Below are 17,138 nucleotides of genomic sequence, written 5' to 3'. Positions count from 1 at the left end.
TGCATGGACTCATGATGGTCCCCTTCCTCTGTGTTATGTTATGTATGGATGTATGCATGTAACCCTCCTACCCCCAAAAAGCATGGGAGTCACTTTTTACAATATTTTACATTTGTTGGGAAGCCATAGTCATTCCATCAGGCACTGCTTTGGAACCGCTGTTGGAATGCCCCACCCTCGCAGTGGTTTGTGGTGGTCATACCAGAGTACAATACATATCTGTTCCCCCACCATCCTCTCATCGATGACATATACCTACCCACCATACCACTCACTACGCACACACTAACCCAGGGGATCCATGTACAGAATCCAGAGCTGACCAATCTCTATTACTAGCTGGTACCTTTCCAGAGCTAAAACCATAGAATCCCTCCAAAATTCCCTGAATTGGAGTCTTCAAGCCTATCAGATCACTTGACTGTAGTCTAACCCAAACCACTTCATACTGTTGGCCCCAGCTGTCAGAGAAGTGTCTTTATCCATCCTCACCTCTGGTGGTTCTCAACACAGCATGGAGGGAAGGAGAGGAAAAACAGCACATTTACATTTTAGTAGACGATCTGATAGAGTGACTTACAGGAGCAATTAGGGTTAAGTACCTTGCTCAAGGGCACATCGGCAGTTTTCACCTAGTCGGCTCATGGATTCGAACCAGCAACCTTTGTTACTGGCCCAACGCTCTTTACCGCTAGGCTTCTCTACTAAAGTATTACAGAACCCAGTACACACAGAGTAGTCTCCCCCACCTCACACACAGACATACAGACACATAGTAGACAGATAAGGTGGAGGACTTGTCTGGGTGTCTTGTGGCCATGGGTAGTCTCCCTCCAGCAGAGGCAGAGTGAGTCAGGTCCAGCCAGCCATGCCTTGGAGGTGAGAGTAGGCCACACTAACAGGCTCTTCCCATTCCCTATTCCCTTAGAGGAGACAGGAGGAGGAGTACTACACACGCCTGGAGGAAGGGCGGCGCCGGCAGCACGAGGAGGCCGAGCGCAAGCTGCTGACGCCTGACGAGCCTGGTCTGTACAGACCTCCCCTCCCCAGGGACTACCAGCCTCAGCCCCCCCCTCCCACTGCATCCCCCGCAACCACTGCCACTAACGCTCCACCACCCCCGCCTCAGAGAAACACTTCCTACCTCAAAACCCAGGTCGTCTCCCCTGACGCCTTGTACACTGCCAAGTTTGTCTCGTACAATGACGAGGAGGATGAGGACACTACAGGCCTAGCAGGTCAGGTTAAACTCTCCTCCACCAGGAAGTCCTATGGCGACCTCCCGCCCGCACACAAGCCGCAGCCGCCTGCGCGCAAGCCCCGTCCTATGTCTGATGGGATCTTTCTGTCCAGCTCATTCCAGCCGCCGGCTGTCAATGCCAACAGTACTGCAGGGCAGCCCCCTCCCCCTCCCATCAAACCCAGCCTCGGCTTCATCCCGACAGGCAACTTTAAAGGTAGACACAGAAAGGAGAGAGGACACGCCTCCCGTATACCTCCCATTCCATATCTCTCATTCAGTCGTTCATGTTTTTTGTGTTATATTTTTGTGTTCCTGTTTTTCCAGTACAGAGGCGTTCTGGCTTCCATTTCCCCTTCTCCCTTTCTCCCACTCTATTTCTCTATCGACAATCCAATAGATCTGTATTGTAGTTGCCAATCAACTTGTAATTCGTTTTTTCTCCCATCGGTTTCTGTTATAGTTTTGTCCTCTTTTTTTTGGAATTTCCACTCCACCACTAGCAAATCAGGCTCCATTTTTGTTTAATTTTCCCAATCCTTCTGTCAGAAAATGTCCTCTGTCCTCACCCATTCCTCTTCCTCCAATCATCTTTCTAGTGAGTAAAAGCAATCGGTAAACCAACCAACCCGTGATTCCCTATGAAAGCAGTGCAGATATCCAATCATAGTACTGTTGGTGTTGCTGCTCAACGCCCACCCGCCCATGTGTGTTTGTTTTTGCTGAGGGGGTGGCCTGCCCGTCTCCCGCCTGCGGGCCCCACGGCTGCTTGGTGGTGGTGTTGGCGTTAAGGAACACTGAGACACTGGCTTCTTATCTATCACACAGACACTGTGGTGGGACCTGAGAGGAGCAGCTCTCTTTAGGCTCACTTGCACACCTGGCAAAGGGGAAAGATCTTTTGAGTGAGGCAGAGTCTTTGTCTGTGGCTGTTTAAAGCTCTGTCAGGGCTCCAAACCAATCACTGATTTAGATTACTGAGCAGTACTAATTCACTTTAATCTAGTTCTATGGTCTTCATCTGTGGCACAATGTTTTCTATTTAAGCCTTTAGTGACCCCTACTGACAAAAGTAGAAACGTTGTTCTTTTTATCAACACCTGGAACCAATGACATTCTATTTTATAAGTTATTAAAACAGTATTTATGCTTTCATAAAATGTTTAAAGATTAGCTTTGTTTTACAATTTAGGAATAGTATGTATATTTTTGCTCAACAAACCACAATATTTAAAGCCTCTTGGTGAGAACAGAATTCAAGTGTAACGTGGATGTCGATTAAGGCAGCCCCCCGCACCTCTCTGATTCAGAGGGGTTGGGTTAAATGCGGAAGACTCATTTCAGTTGAATACATTCATTTGTACAACTGACTAGGTATCCCCCTTTCCCTTAATATCTCTATTTCATGTTACTCGAAACACAATACATGTTCAGTGTTTCATTGTAAGCCATAGCATAGACTACTGTAGTAAATAACTTAATATTCACATTGACCTGAATCACAGGATTGTGCCTTTTAATTTTCCAGACAGATGAGTTTGTTGGTACATGTTCTAAAAGAAACTATGAAAGTGCCCCCCCCCCGGATATGAACACTTTAAACAGCCATGGAGAAAAGATGTCACTAATACAACACAGTCTAACAGGGTCAAGATGTTCAGTGACTGTCACCCTGCATGTAACATCTGCACACAGCACCAGTGCCCTTCCCCTACCCAGTATGAATGATGATGATGTCTGGGCCTTTTGTTATTGTGTTGCATTCCTCACTCAAATTGAGAGACCAATCACTAACCTTGCTATAACCCCACATCAACATAATCCGCCTCTCTCCGTCACACGCCTCCCTGCGCTGAATCCAAGCTCACTCCAATCGACCTGATATCCATTGCTATCTACTGCCTTTGCTGCTTTGCACTCCTCCTTTCAGCCCTCAAGTGTTCTGTTCACTCCTCTTTTTGTCTTCTATGACTGTTCCAGTCTCTGCCCTGTCTGTCTGTCTGTCTGCCATGTCTCTGTTTTTGTGAATTTCAACTGGTATGCCCTGTCTGTCTATCTGTCTGTGCCTTCTGTGGCTCTGGCTGTCCCGTCAGTCTATCTGTGTCAGTGACATTGTCTAATGCTGCTGCTTACCACCACCTCCTCCTCTGAGGGCCATGCCGTGGTTCAGGTGACCCGTCTCCACCTGAATCATTGGCTCCCTCTGTTAACAATAATACATTCAGGCAGACGAATCCACTGGCAGTATCAAGAAGAAGGGCAACCCAGCTCTCTGATAGTGAAGACGTCTAGATGTCTAGCCAAAGGTTTTGAGAAGGCTCAGATTCCACCTTCTGCTCCACTTTATCTTAAAAGAATATCAGCAAAATCTGACTAATGTGAATATTTGGAGCCAGGTGTAAGGAAAGGAAAACATTATCCATGGCACAAGAATATAGAAAGACCTTTGGTTGACTTTTATGCATTTTTACAATTACATCTGAAGCCAAGTACTGTTCTGTATAAGCTGAAATTTGGCTTCCGAAAGAATGAAATCAACAAACCATGAAAACTGCGTTTCTGTGGTGACTTAGTTACTGGAGGGTTTAGAAGGTATAGGTTTAGCTCAGGGGACAGACAGATCTTGGATAGGTACCAACTTTTAACCAGTCTGTAGACTCCGAGAGCCTGTTCTGTGCCAGAAGAACTTGACCCTGCCAGTGGAGTCCTGCCTCGGTTCACGTTCTCGTGGTCCCGTGTGGCTCAGTTGGTAGAGCATGGCGCTTGCAACGCCAGGGTTGTGGGTTCATTCCCCACGGGGGGACCAGGATGAATATGTATGAACTTTCCAATTTGTAAGTCGCTCTGGATAAGAGCGTCTGCTAAATGACTTAAATGTAAATGTTCACACGTCAATGTGTTTGTGTCTGCCCTGGTATCCCTAGTTTCATTAATTTTAAACAAAGAAAAATCCACATGCATTTGAATTCTGGTTGTGCTTCCACTCAGACACAACCAGTTGGAACACAACCAGTAAGATTCTATTAGTGGGAGTTCTGGGTTAGTGTGAGAGACAGCAGCAACTGCGTTTGCCTGGCCCGGGCACACACGGACACGTGAACTTACTGATTAATGCCTACTGTGGGTCAGAGGTAGAGGTCACCTGGGGGTCAATGGTGTTGGGTTAGAAGTTAGAATGCCAGTTAAGATACCGAATCAGTCCTCATTCAGCCACCTGTGGCTTTGATGAGCTCCTAGCTAACATCCAGTGGTTATTCAGTAAAGTTTTGTCATAACAGGCTTGATGACAGTTTATCTTGGGTGCTACATGACTTAGTGGTTGACCTCCACTTTTGATCCCACAAACTTGTTTCACAGACCCTGCTGCTTCAGGCGTGCCTTGGACTGCACTAACGCTATTCACTCAGCTAATCTAGTCCCTGTGGCTTGTTTTGGTCTGTGGAAAAGGCACAGTTGTATAATTTGAACATGACTGAAAAGTTGCTGGGTACAGATAACAATCATATATAGCCTGGACTGTGACTTGGCAACAATTTACAGTTGACACAGTGTTATGTCACAATAACTTTGCATTGGTGTGCTGTACTCTTTGTGTACTGAAGCAGGTAAATTAATCCCAGGGAATACATTTAGTAAAGATATGTTTTACACAGAAGTTATGTACCCAGCAGCTTTTTTTCATTCTTTTTTTTACGCTATGGGTTTAACCTGCCAACATGGTACAAAACATATTCATTAACTAATGTGCTCTGTTTCCCCAATTTAATTAATGAACACAGGATTTAATTCATACACTGGAAACACAACAGGGGTTGTAGGATCAGGAGAAGTTTACAAGGACCCGCGAGAAAAGTGGACGAAAGGGTGAGGCCTGCCATGCATCTCTCTCTTCATAAACAGATAATTCAACTGGGTCAGAGGAAATACTTTTAGACTGAATGAGGACCATAAGAAACTGAGACGTATGTAGGAATTCTCAGAACACACAACGTTGTACAGTATATGTTTTAAGTCGTATTGTGGTTGCTTTTCTCATTGCAGTGGTCAAGAACAGGAAAACACATTAACTGAAGGAGCCCCGGAGAGTATGACATTCAAGGAGCGCCAGCGGCTCTTTTCTCAAGGGAAGGAAGTATCCAACAAAGTCAAGGCCTCGCGAAAACTCATGGAGCTGGAAAATGAACTCAATACAAAGCAGTAGACAAGTAGCCTTAGCAAGACAAATTGACCGCCAGGCCCCGACTGAGCAATGGGAAAGAGAGCCAGCTTTTGTTTCCCAGTGACTCTCCTTTTTTTTGTTTTTATTGAACAACTGGACCATTACATACAATTTAGATGTATCGTTGCAATAGTTGAGACATTTATTTGCTTAATTTCCCTCTTAAACTATCAGATATTATAATAAAGCACTGTAAAAAAAAATATATAATAATAATACAAATTAATTATTCTACTAAGACAAATTTCAAATCACATGAAGGGGAATATATTTTTGTTTGTAAAATGGTTCTTGGGTTAGGGATGAAAAGTTCTGTTCATTTAAACACTTTTAATAGCTTAATGTAATGTGGAATATTTTATGCTCTTTCTGCATTACATATTTTCACACTTTTAAATAAATGGCTTACCAGACCAATCTTTTAAGTTGAACTTCTTCCTATACTCATTGATTCAAATGGAGTAATGTTGTCCATTCTGGTTTGCGATACACTGTATTCTTCATTCCTTAGAATGTGGCTTTAGTTTTGATCCAGGCATTACTGGAAGATGCTATGTCTTCACTATGACTTCCACATATATAAACTGGTTTACTGGGGGTCCACCTGAGTGCACGCCCACACTGTAAATATCTCTCTCGTTCCAAACACAACTCTCAATTCTTAATAGTAACAGCTCTCATTTGTTTTTTATCTTCAGAAATGGACGGTTCAGACTTTATCCAACAGGGCATTTTATACAAGTGTGATGTAGGAAATTGAGATAAGGAACTCCTACCTTTTTGGTTCTCACTGTAAATTTGGGGGGGTGTTTTCTATTCCCCCCCCCCCACTTTTTTGTATTGATTTTCTTTGTTTGAATTTAACAGTAATTTGCAGAGTTGTGAAATTTGACCAGTTGTATACATTGCCAGTATGCGGAAAGTGGAAGCGTACCATGATGGAAAATTACTTCATTTTCAGTTCAAATGATAATAAAAATCCAAAGTAAAAACCTTGTTTTGTTTAACAGGTATTTATTTGAACCTTATGTAATGTACTTGCACAGATTTTGTTTATTTAAAATGCTTGAGCATTCGGTTAAATCAATACAAACATGGAATACATTTGGGACTTATAGGCTACTGTAGGTAAATGCTATTTTAAGGATTTGGGCAGAATGCTATTTACATGAAGTACATCTCTTCATTCACAGCTGTTTGAGTGACTCCATCGTGTGTGTAAATATGTTGTTGTTTTATTTTCAGAACATGGGCCAGATTTGACTATGTTAACGTTCATTATCCATAAAGTAACAGTATCAATATCCTGTTTCAGCTTTAAAGATGTTAACCGACATGTATTCATGTTTCTCATTTTAGGTAACACATTTGAATCATTTAAATTGTTTCATGATAGCCTTTTGTAAATCATTAATAAATACATATTTTACAAAATGCAGGAACTCTGTACAAATTTGTATAGAAATATTTACAATTGTGTTTTCTTTACATGCTTTAGCTATAGTTTCTTTGTGATAGTGATAATGCACCTGTTTGCATTGTGTACTGGTGTATGTATCTTGTGTACATGCACATCTTGAAGACTCCTCCAAGGAACTATGGATTTGAGAGGAACATATCTGATTACTGACGTGAGTAGTACGCCTAACCTTGGTATGTCTTTGGACTAAGGTTGTTTTTGAGTCAAACCAGAAGGCATTACACTCACTGTCCACTTAATTGTATCAGACATCGTCAATTATTTAATGTACCCTAGAAAGAATTTCCTCAGTGACTGAACAAACTCCATACAGTGGATGGCTTCAGGTATTAAGATCTGCAGCATCAATCCTAAACTGTGGAACTGGGCAGCCTATTTTCACATCCCCAATTATCCTTTTGTGCAACACTATTTTCCTATCAGAAGGAAAACATTGAAGTCTATGTTAGGTGTGGTATTGAACTGTAAGGTTTGATAACAATGTATAGGTCTGATCATGATGGAACCTCAAAGCCTTTTGAAAATGGCACATTCTGCTGCAGCTGGGAGCACAGAAACTGGCCAATTTCTACTCTTTCACTTGCAACCATTTTTTTCTAATAAACTGAAACATGGACACTGTTCTGTTGTTTAATTAGTTACAGTAGTGATTTTAGCATGTAAATCTTGGTGGGGGGGGGGGGGGGGGAAAGTGAAGCATGCCAGCAAAGCCACTGCACAACACAACACTAAACAATACATTAATTGCACTTTAAGGGTGACAAACAGTGCCCACAAACTGTTAGGGCTTACATAATGCTGTACCAACACCATCCACTGCTACACCTGGCTATCATCGGTGCCTTGTCTGGCAGTGAAACAGTTCATTCAGCCTCATTTACTGCCTCTATTTTTTTTTTTTTTACGCTGATATGACTGACTTGCTTAAACAAATGTGGGTTCTACTGACAATTGAGATGTACAAACTGTGGATAAGAGGCAATCTGTAATTTCGATTAAGCCAAGCGAGCTATGACGGACGTAGTCAATATAACTTTTTGTCCAGAGACAGAATTCAGAACATGGGCCGTTCTTAGTGTTCTCCCTGTACACCAACTCAGAACCGTAGGATAAATAAAGGGGGCATATAAGCAGACAATGAAAGCTCTTACAATATTCAAATACATTTCTCAAAAACAGGTTATAGGCTACATGTGCACCAAATTATTAGGGTGATGCACATGGGCTGCTAACAGCTTACTACACAACACGCACTCCGTATTACTTTCTTAGCTACAGTATACAGTTGAAGTCGGAAGTGTACACACACTTAGGTTGGAGTCATTAAAACTAGTTTTTCAACCACTCCACAAATTTCTTGTTAACAAACTAGTTTTGGCAAGTCGGTTAGGACATCTACTTTGTGCATGACACAAGTTAATTTTCCAATAATTGTTTACGGACAGATTGATTCCCTTAATTCACTGTATCACAATTCCAGTGGGTCAGAAGTTTACATACACTAAGTTGACTGTGCCTTGAAACAGCTTGGAAAATTCCAGAAAAGTATGTAATGGCTTTAGAAGCTTCTGATAGGCTAATTGACATAATTTGAGTCAATTGGAGGTGTATCTGTGGATGTATTTCAAGGCCTACCTTCAAACTCAGTGCCTCTTTGCTTGACATCATGGGAAAATCAAAAGAAATCAGCCAAGCCCTCAGAAAAAAATTGTAGACCTCCACAAGTCTGGTTTATCCTTGGGAGCAATTTCCAATGGGCCAAAATTCACGCAACTTATTGTGGGAAGCTTGTGGAAGGCTACCTTCAATTGTTTGACCTAAGTTAAAAAGTTTAAAGGCAATGCTACCAAATACTAATTGAGTGTATGTAAACTTCTGACCCACTGGGAATGTGATGAAAGAAATAAAAGCTGAAATATATCATTCACTCTACTATTATTCTGACATTTCACATTCTTAAAATAAAGTGGTGATCCTAACTGACCTAAGACAGGGAATTTTTACTAGGATTAAATGTCAGGAATTGTGAAAAGCTGAGTTTAATTGTATTTGGCTAAGGTGTATGTAAACTTCCGACTTCAGCTGTACATATCTCCCTGGCAGTAAATGAGGCTGAATGAACTGTTTCGCTGCCAGACAAGGCTCCGCTGATAGGCAGGTTTTGCAATGGTAAGATGTTAGGACAGCTTTATGTAGGCCCTAACAGTTTGTGGGCACCGTTTGTCACCGTTATAGTGCAATTAATGTATTGTTTAGTGTTGTGTTGTCGCTTTGCTGGCATGCATCCCGCTTTTTTCCCCCACCCCACCAAGATTTACATGTTAAAATTGCCACTGTTTATGTCCAATGAGTACCAATACGTTTTATCTATAATTTATTTTCATATGACAAGGCTTAAAAAAAAAGATTTGCCAGTAGATTGTCGACTTGATTCATGATGATGACTGCTAGTTAAGATTTTGAAAGTATCAAAGCTACTTCAAAAGCCAATGTTATTTAACTAGGCAAGTCAGTTAAGAACTATTTCTTATTTATAATGACTGCCTACTCCGACCAAACCCTAACGATGCTGGGTCAATTGTGCGCCACCCTATGGGACTCCCAATCACATCCAGTTGTAATACAGCTCAGGATCAAACCAGGGTTGGTAGTGACACGTCTATCACTAAGATACAGTACCTTAGACCGCTGCGCCACTCCAATGACCTTGAGCCTTCTTGGATGGGCACTTCTACTGTAACTCTATGGCAGCACCCAAGGGGCTTGAATTTTCAAGCTCTACCCTTAGACTTGGCGGTGACGTAGTGTCCCCATAAGTGACAGAACACTGAGCCAATCACTGTGCAACGCTCTGGATTTTCTGATGGTTTGCCCCACCACCACAGAAAGCACTGAGTTAGGCTGAAACACCTGCATTTTGGAGCTCCCTTACTCAAGAAAACAAAAAAGAGACCATGTTTGTATAAGGCTTTATTAACTCAGTGATATTTATTTTTTTACATTGTTTGCAAACTGATATGTGACACATATTAATGCCAAAATAACATGCAAAACAGGCACTGCAGTAGCTACTAGTGCAAGCGCAATGTTTATACCCTTTAGGCAAGTGTAGGTCAATTTGTAGAGAATAGAGAATGCTATACCATTAGATGGTCCAACGGCAAAGACGAAGCTGTCTAACAGCAGTGAAGAAACAATGTAGCGGTTTAGAATGTGGTAGCAGCCTTGCACGAGATGCTACGTTGCAACCACATAACATAATGTTCAACACTTTATATATCAACTCCTGGATAATTATTGGGTCTACCCAATAAATTCCTGGAAGATTATATATGGAGTGTGCGACTCTCTTTATTTTTATAGTTTTATCGCGGAATCTGTAACACTTACATTTTACAGATTGAATCGATGCCTAAATCTAAAAAAAAATCTTACAGCGTATCTAGTTCAAACAGCTATACAGCGTGCATATTAAACTTGCAATCTAATACTATTATGTATATGAGTCAGGATGGCCGAGCGGTCTAAGGCGCTGCGTTCAGGTCGCAGTCTCCCCTGGAGGCGTGGGTTCGAATCCCACTTCTGACAGTATATTTTTCTACATAAATTATGTATGGTACAGCGTTGTGACCTGAATACACTCACGACGGCTTTCATTGTTATTCTTTTTTAAAGTTTTTCTTTACTGAACAAACGATTGTTACACATCGATTATTGACAATCCATTCACACCAATCTGTAACAAATAACAAAATTATAAAAGAGGAAATGGCGTATGAATTACTGAAATGAGTCAGATTCTTTTGTTAAAGGCATACTTGGGTAATTTTCTATTAAGGTATCTTTACTTTTACTCAATTTGACAGTTGGGTGCTTTTCCCACAACTGGTTATGCCACAAAAATAACCAGTGGTGGAAAAACTGTCATACTTGAGTATAAGTAAAGATACCTTAATAGAAAATGACTCAAGTAAACATCACACAATAAAATTCTACTTCAGTAAAAGTCTAAAAGTATTTGGTTTAAAATATACTTAAATATCACAATTAAATGTAATTGCTAAAATATACTTAAGTATCAAAAGTAAAAGTATAAATAATTTCAAATTCCTTATATTTCAAATTCAAATTCCAGATGGCACCCATTGTCTTGTTTTTTAACATTTATTTATGGAAAGCCAACAGTCCAACACAGTCCAACATTCAGACATCATTTACAAACGAAGCATGTGTGTTTAGTGAGTCCACCAGATCAGAGGCAGTAGGGATGTCCAGGGATGTTTGGTTGATGAATTCTGTGAATTTGATTATTTTCCTGTCATGCTAAGCATTCAAATAAGTACTTTTGGGTGTCAAGGAAAATGTATGGAGTAAAAAGTACAATATTTTCTTAAGGAATGTAGTGAAGTAAAAGAAAGTTGTCAAAAATATATAAAGTAAAGTACAGATACCCCCAAAAAACACTTAAGTAGTACTTTAAAGTATTTTTACTTAAGTACTTTACACCACTGAAAATAACCATAATCGATTACAGTACATTATGGCATCAAAACCAAAGAAAAAAGGAGGCCTATCAAATTACTAACTTGAATATCAGTGTAGTCATAACATTTTAGCAGTTTGCCTAAATATCCCAATAGTATTTTTGTTCGATAAGCAAGAGGCACAATATCATTCAAACAAAAGGACATTCCACTTCAGGTATTTATGGTACATGAATATCAAGACTAAACTGTGCCAGTCAAAAAGCAACACCATTGATTTTCTTTCAAATACACTCCAAGAAGATGTTGTCATACTGAAATCTTCATTTAGATAACTTAAGCCATGCTTAAAAGGTGAACACTCCATTCATCAACCCATTGAGACATCCTCTGTAGGTAAATAGATGCATGCCGTACAACTGCCCTGTGCCACTGGTCGTCTTTTGTTAATTTTGCCAAGCGTTGAATTCCTTCTTTGACATTCTCCTCACTTGTCAGAGTGTACATTTTGTCTGCATTTCCATAGTCAACAACCTCCACCGTAAAATGGCCATTTGATGCATTATCTGTTACAACTGCACAGTAGAGTACACCATCCTCTTCATATTCAGCAGCAACATGGTCATTCATTCTTAAGTTCACCAATGTGCTGTGGTTCTCCATGGTTTCTTTAAACAGCTCAGCGTTAAACAGCTCAATCCATTTTCAGAATGGATTGTTCATCAAGCTGTTTACGGTATTGATGTAGGAAACAAACCCCAGACCTCGGAACCCTGATTTTATTTTGGGATCAGGGGGGAGTTGTGCAAGTTTTGGCAATTGGATGGAGCAAACTATTTCTGTGAGTTTGGAGGAACTGTCTACATCACCTTGATCTGTTTTTCCTTCTGTCCTTTCCTCACATTTGAACTATGTGATTTTTTTCACTGTGCTCTTTCTAATCTTACTGGGCATCAGGACACTTTGGTGGGTTTCTTTTTGAGAATTTAAAGACTGCGTCTTTTGATGTTGGTGGTTGTTGTGGCCGGTAACACACTTTCAGATGATATCTGTCTAGTTTTTTATCAAGTTTTGTTCTTCAATTGCTCTTTGTGTCCTTCGTGACCAGTCACAGGTCCACTGTTGCTTTTCTTCTCCTTGTGTTTTTGATTAGCAATGAGCGGTTTTGACGTTCTCATTGATGTTTATGTCTCCATCAAACAGATCGAAAGACAGTCCCATCCTCATTCTTTCCTGCAACAACAGCTTGAAGTGGCTAGTGGAGAATGGATTTCTCCAGCCATTTGTTGACCTCTGCAAAGTTGTTATTTTTCTGGATTTGTTCAACTGCATCTCAATGCCTGGATGGGAGTGAACAGTAAATCTGCTGAATGTCTGGGAATAGACATTAAATAGTTTTAGTTTTTTCAACAATATACATGTTTCCATAGTCCACAGCCAAAACATGTTTAGAAGCAGAGTAGACTGAACAGGGCAAGCCACATCCCTGTACCATTTGCCATTACCGTAATATTATGCCAGGCAAAGTTTTCCAATACCAGGACCAGAGTTGGCACGCAGTATGTCTTCACTTTCCATGGTGACTTTCTACATCAAGTCTTCAATCATTTCAGTATTTCTGTCCAACTGGCAATACTTCTCCCATGGACTGCACACATGAGTGACACAGACTGCTCTTCACTTCTACATCTCAAGTTGAAGGAGGGATGGACAAAAGAGTCTGGGCATACTGATTGCATAAGTTGCATAGAGGTTTGCCCTTCTCTTGCAAGACCTTTTTCCACAAGCTTCTTTGTTGCATTCTGTTGAGTGTTCTGGAGGTCAACGACATTGTTTTTTACATACAGTTGAAAGTGTGCACTGCATGTCAAATTCACTGACTGGCTTTGAGTGAAGTCCTTCAGTAAATCTCATGCCTCTGTGCACCAATCACCACCGCTGCCTTTTGCAGGTTCAATCAAGTTGTAAAGGCTACATCTAAATGCTTGCCCCTCAAGATCAAGTAATTCTGCCACAATTGCTTGAAGATTGTGCACACTCTTTTGCTACTATCCCATTGTCCACAAATATCACTTCAACTTCGTCCTACTGTGCTCCTACAATGCAGGCCCTGTACCATCTGCCGTCATCTTCAGACTTGGCAACAACATGAAACACCTGCCTGCACGGGAATTGTGTGTGTGTATGGTAATGCTCCTGCATCACTTCCATAATTTCCTCCAAGTTGGGGATCTTGCTTTTCAGCTGACACCAAAAATCTGAGGGTGTGTTGATGTGAGCGCATTGCACAGCTATCTCACCTCCGAATGTCAGTGTTTTGAATTTCACAGTCGGATTCTTGTCTTTTGGGGTTCTTGACTTTGGGCTTTCAGGTTTCTTTTCACAGCCATCCGATTCAGAAATGTCCCACATATCTTTGGGAGAGTTCCTTGTGACTCCACTTGTGCTTAATCCATTTCCACTAACTTGTCCTTTTCTACAGAACTTCTGTTTCATCATTTTCTTCTCCATCTCGCTCTTGAGTATCACAGGCTCAGAGGGAGTGTATTTCCAGAATTATACATGCTTGGTTGTGGTCAGGAGCTCTGTGATGTGTTGTTTTCCCTCTCACAAATCAACCACATATCCATCTTTCCTTACGTGGACAACATGCACAAAGTGAGCTTTGTTGGAGACTGCTCGTCTGAAGTATTATGTTGCAAAGATTCTCCATACAACGTCGTCGTCAAAAGGCTTGACATTCACAAGAGAACAACTGAGGACAAATGCTGGTTCAATAGCAAACTTTTCCAGGATCTTCTTGATGCATATATAGTGCATTTGGAAAGTATTCAGACCACTTGACTTTTCCACATTTTGTTACGTTACAGCCTTATTCTAAAATGTAGGATTTTTCCCCTCATCAATCTACACACAATACTGACAAAGTAAAAACAGGTTTTTAGACATATTTGCACATTTATTTAAAATAAAAAACGTAAATATCACATTTATGTAAGTATTCAGACCCTATACTTAGTACTTTGTTGAAGCACCTTTGGCAGCGATTACAGCCTTGAGTCTTCTTTTGTATGACGCTACAAGCTTGGCACACCTGTATTTGGGGATTTTCTCCCAATCTTCTCTGCAGATCCTCTCAAGCTCTGTCAGGTTGGATGGGTAGCATTGCTGCACAGCTATTTTCAGGTCACTACAGATATGTTAGATCGGGTTCAAGCCCGGGCTCTGGCTGGGCCACTCAAGGACATTCGGAGACTTGTCCCGAAGCCATTCCTGTGATGTCTTGGCTGTGTGCTTATAGTCGTTGTCCTGTTGGAAGGAGAACCTTCGCCCCCAGTCTGAGGACCTGAGAGCTCTGGAGCAGGTTTTCATCAAGTATCTCTCTGTACTTTGCTCCATTCATCTTCCTCTCGATCCTGACTAGTCTCCCAGAAAACAATTAAATTATCACAACACATACAGTGGGGAGAACAAGTATTTGATACACTGCCGATTTTGCAGGTTTTCCTACTTACAAAGCATGTAGAGGTCTGTTATTTTTATCATAGGTACACTTCAACTGTGAGAGACGGAATCTAAAACAAAAATACACTAAGTTGACTGTGCATGTAAACAGCTTGGAAAATTCCAGAAAATGATGTCATGGCTTTAGAAGCTTCTGATAGGCTAATTGACATCATTTGAGTCAATTGGAGGTACCTGTGGATGTACACTGCTCAAAAAAATAAAGGGAACACTTAAACAACACAATGTAACTCCAAGTCAATCACACTTCTGTGAAATCAAACTGTCCACTTAGGAAGCAACACTGATTGACAATAAATTTCACATGCTGTTGTGCAAATGGAATAGACAAAAGGTGGAAATTATAGGCAATTAGCAAGACACCCCCAATAAAGGAGTGATTCTGCAGGTGGTGACCACAGACCACTTCTCAGTTCCTATGCTTCCTGGCTGATGTTTTGGTCACTTTTGAATGCTGGCGGTGCTTTCACTCTAGTGGTAGCATGAGACGGAGTCTACAACCCACACAAGTGGCTCAGGTAGTGCAGCTCATCCAGGATGGCACATCAATGCGAGCTGTGGCAAGAAGGTTTGCTGTGTCTGTCAGCGTAGTGTCCAGAGCATGGAGGCACTACCAGGAGACAGGCCAGTACATCAGGAGACGTGGAGGAGGCCGTAGGAGAGCAACAACCCAGCAGCAGGACCGCTACCTCCGCCTTTGTGCAAGAAGGAGCACTGCCAGAGCCCTGCAAAATGACCTCCAGCAGGCCACAAATGTGCATATTTTTTTGAGCAGTGTATTTCAAGGCCTACCTTCAAACTCAGTGCCTCTTTGTTTGACATCATGGGAAAATCAAAAGAAATCAGTCAAGACCTCAGAAAAAAAATTGTAGACCTTCACAAATCTGGTTCATCCTTGGGAGCAATTTCCAAACGCCTTAAGGTACCACGTTCATCTGTACAAACAATAGTACATAAGTATAAACACCATGGGACCACGCAGCTGTCATACCGCTCAGGCAGGAGACGCGTTCTGTCTCCTAGAGATGAACGTACTTCGGTGCGAAAAGTGCAAATCAATCCCAGAACAACAGCAAAGGACCTTGTGAAGATGCTGGAGGAAACAGGTACAAAGTATCTATATCCACTGTATAACGAGTCCCATAACCTGAAAGGCCGCTCAGCAAGGAAGAAGCCACTGCTCCAAAACCGCCGTAAAAAAAAGCCAGACCATGGTTTGCAACTGAACATGGGGACAAAGATCGTACTTTTTGGAGAAATGTCCTCTGGTCTGATGAAACAAAAATAGAACTGTTTGGCCATAATGACCATCGTTATGTTTGGAGGGAGAAGGGGGAGGCTTGCAAGCCGAAGAACACCATTCCAACCGTGAAGCACGGGAGTGGCAGCATCATGTTGTGGGGGTGCTTTGCTGCAGGGGGGACTGGTGGACTTCACAAAATAGATGACATCATGAGGGAGAAAAAGTATGTGGATATATTGAAGCAACATCTCAAGACATCAGTCAGGAAGTTAAAGCTTGGTCGCAAATGGGTCTTCCAAATGGACAATGACCCCAAGCATACTACCAAAGTTGTGGCAAAAACAACTTAAGGACAACAAAGTCAAGGTATTGGAGTGGCCATCACAAAGCCCTGACCTCAATCCTATAGAAAATTTGTGGGCAGAACTGAAAAAGCGTGTGCGAGCAAGAAGGCCTACAAACCTGACTCAGTTACACCAGCTCCGTCAGGAGGAATGGGCCAAAATTCACCCAACTTATTGTGGGAAACTTGTGGAAGGCTCCCAAAATGTTTGACCCAAGTTAAACAATTTAACGGCAATGCTACCAAATACTAATTGAGTGTATGTAAACTTCTGACCCACTGGGAATGTGATGAAAGAAATAAAAGCTGAAATAAATCATTCTCTCTACTATTATTCTGACATTTCACATTCTTAAAATAAAGTGGTGATCCTAACTGACATAAGACAGAGAATTTTTACTAGTATTAAATGTCAGGAATTGTGAAAAACTGAGTTTAATTGTATTTGGCTAAGGTGTACGTAAACTTCCGACTTCAACTGTACCTGCTGCATCACAGTGGCAGTTCTAGACCATTTCAACTGGGGGGGGCCAAGCTGGGGCCAGTTGTACTGTTAGAGGGGCCAGTTACATTAGACGTTATTGTTGTCATATCGTTTTCTTCA

General features: G+C 41.4%; 1 protein-coding gene, 1 non-coding gene and 1 pseudogene across 23 annotated transcripts in view; 2 read left to right on the top strand and 1 right to left on the bottom strand.

The window, feature by feature from the left end:
- Positions 1–7,560, top strand: part of LOC139556292 (afadin-like) — a 127,333-nt gene extending 119,773 nt beyond the window's left edge. For 9 of the 22 annotated variants that reach the window (XM_071370099.1, XM_071370097.1, XM_071370096.1 and 6 more), the window contains 3 exons: positions 929–1,238; positions 5,020–5,104; positions 5,282–7,560. In XM_071370099.1, coding sequence (XP_071226200.1) covers positions 929–1,238; positions 5,020–5,104; positions 5,282–5,441 — 555 coding nt within the window. In that variant the 3' untranslated portion in view covers positions 5,442–7,560. Of the gene's footprint in view, positions 1–928; positions 1,458–1,839; positions 2,826–5,019; positions 5,105–5,281 lie in introns of those variants that run through there. The other 13 variants (XM_071370103.1, XM_071370081.1, XM_071370086.1 and 10 more) reach the window with 4 other exon arrangements.
- A 2,884-nt stretch (positions 7,561–10,444) lies between these two features.
- On the top strand, positions 10,445–10,527 carry trnal-cag (transfer RNA leucine (anticodon CAG)). Its single transcript has one exon. It is a non-coding gene; the product is annotated as a tRNA-Leu (tRNA).
- A 138-nt stretch (positions 10,528–10,665) lies between these two features.
- LOC139555861 (tudor domain-containing protein 6-like) lies at positions 10,666–17,027 on the bottom strand (annotated as a pseudogene).
- Positions 17,028–17,138: the final 111 nt, after the last annotated feature.

Source organism: Salvelinus alpinus, chromosome 27 (genome assembly GCF_045679555.1).
Source record: "Salvelinus alpinus chromosome 27, SLU_Salpinus.1, whole genome shotgun sequence".
Lineage (NCBI taxonomy): Eukaryota > Metazoa > Chordata > Actinopteri > Salmoniformes > Salmonidae > Salvelinus > Salvelinus alpinus.
This window is presented reverse-complemented; position numbering and strand designations above follow the sequence as displayed.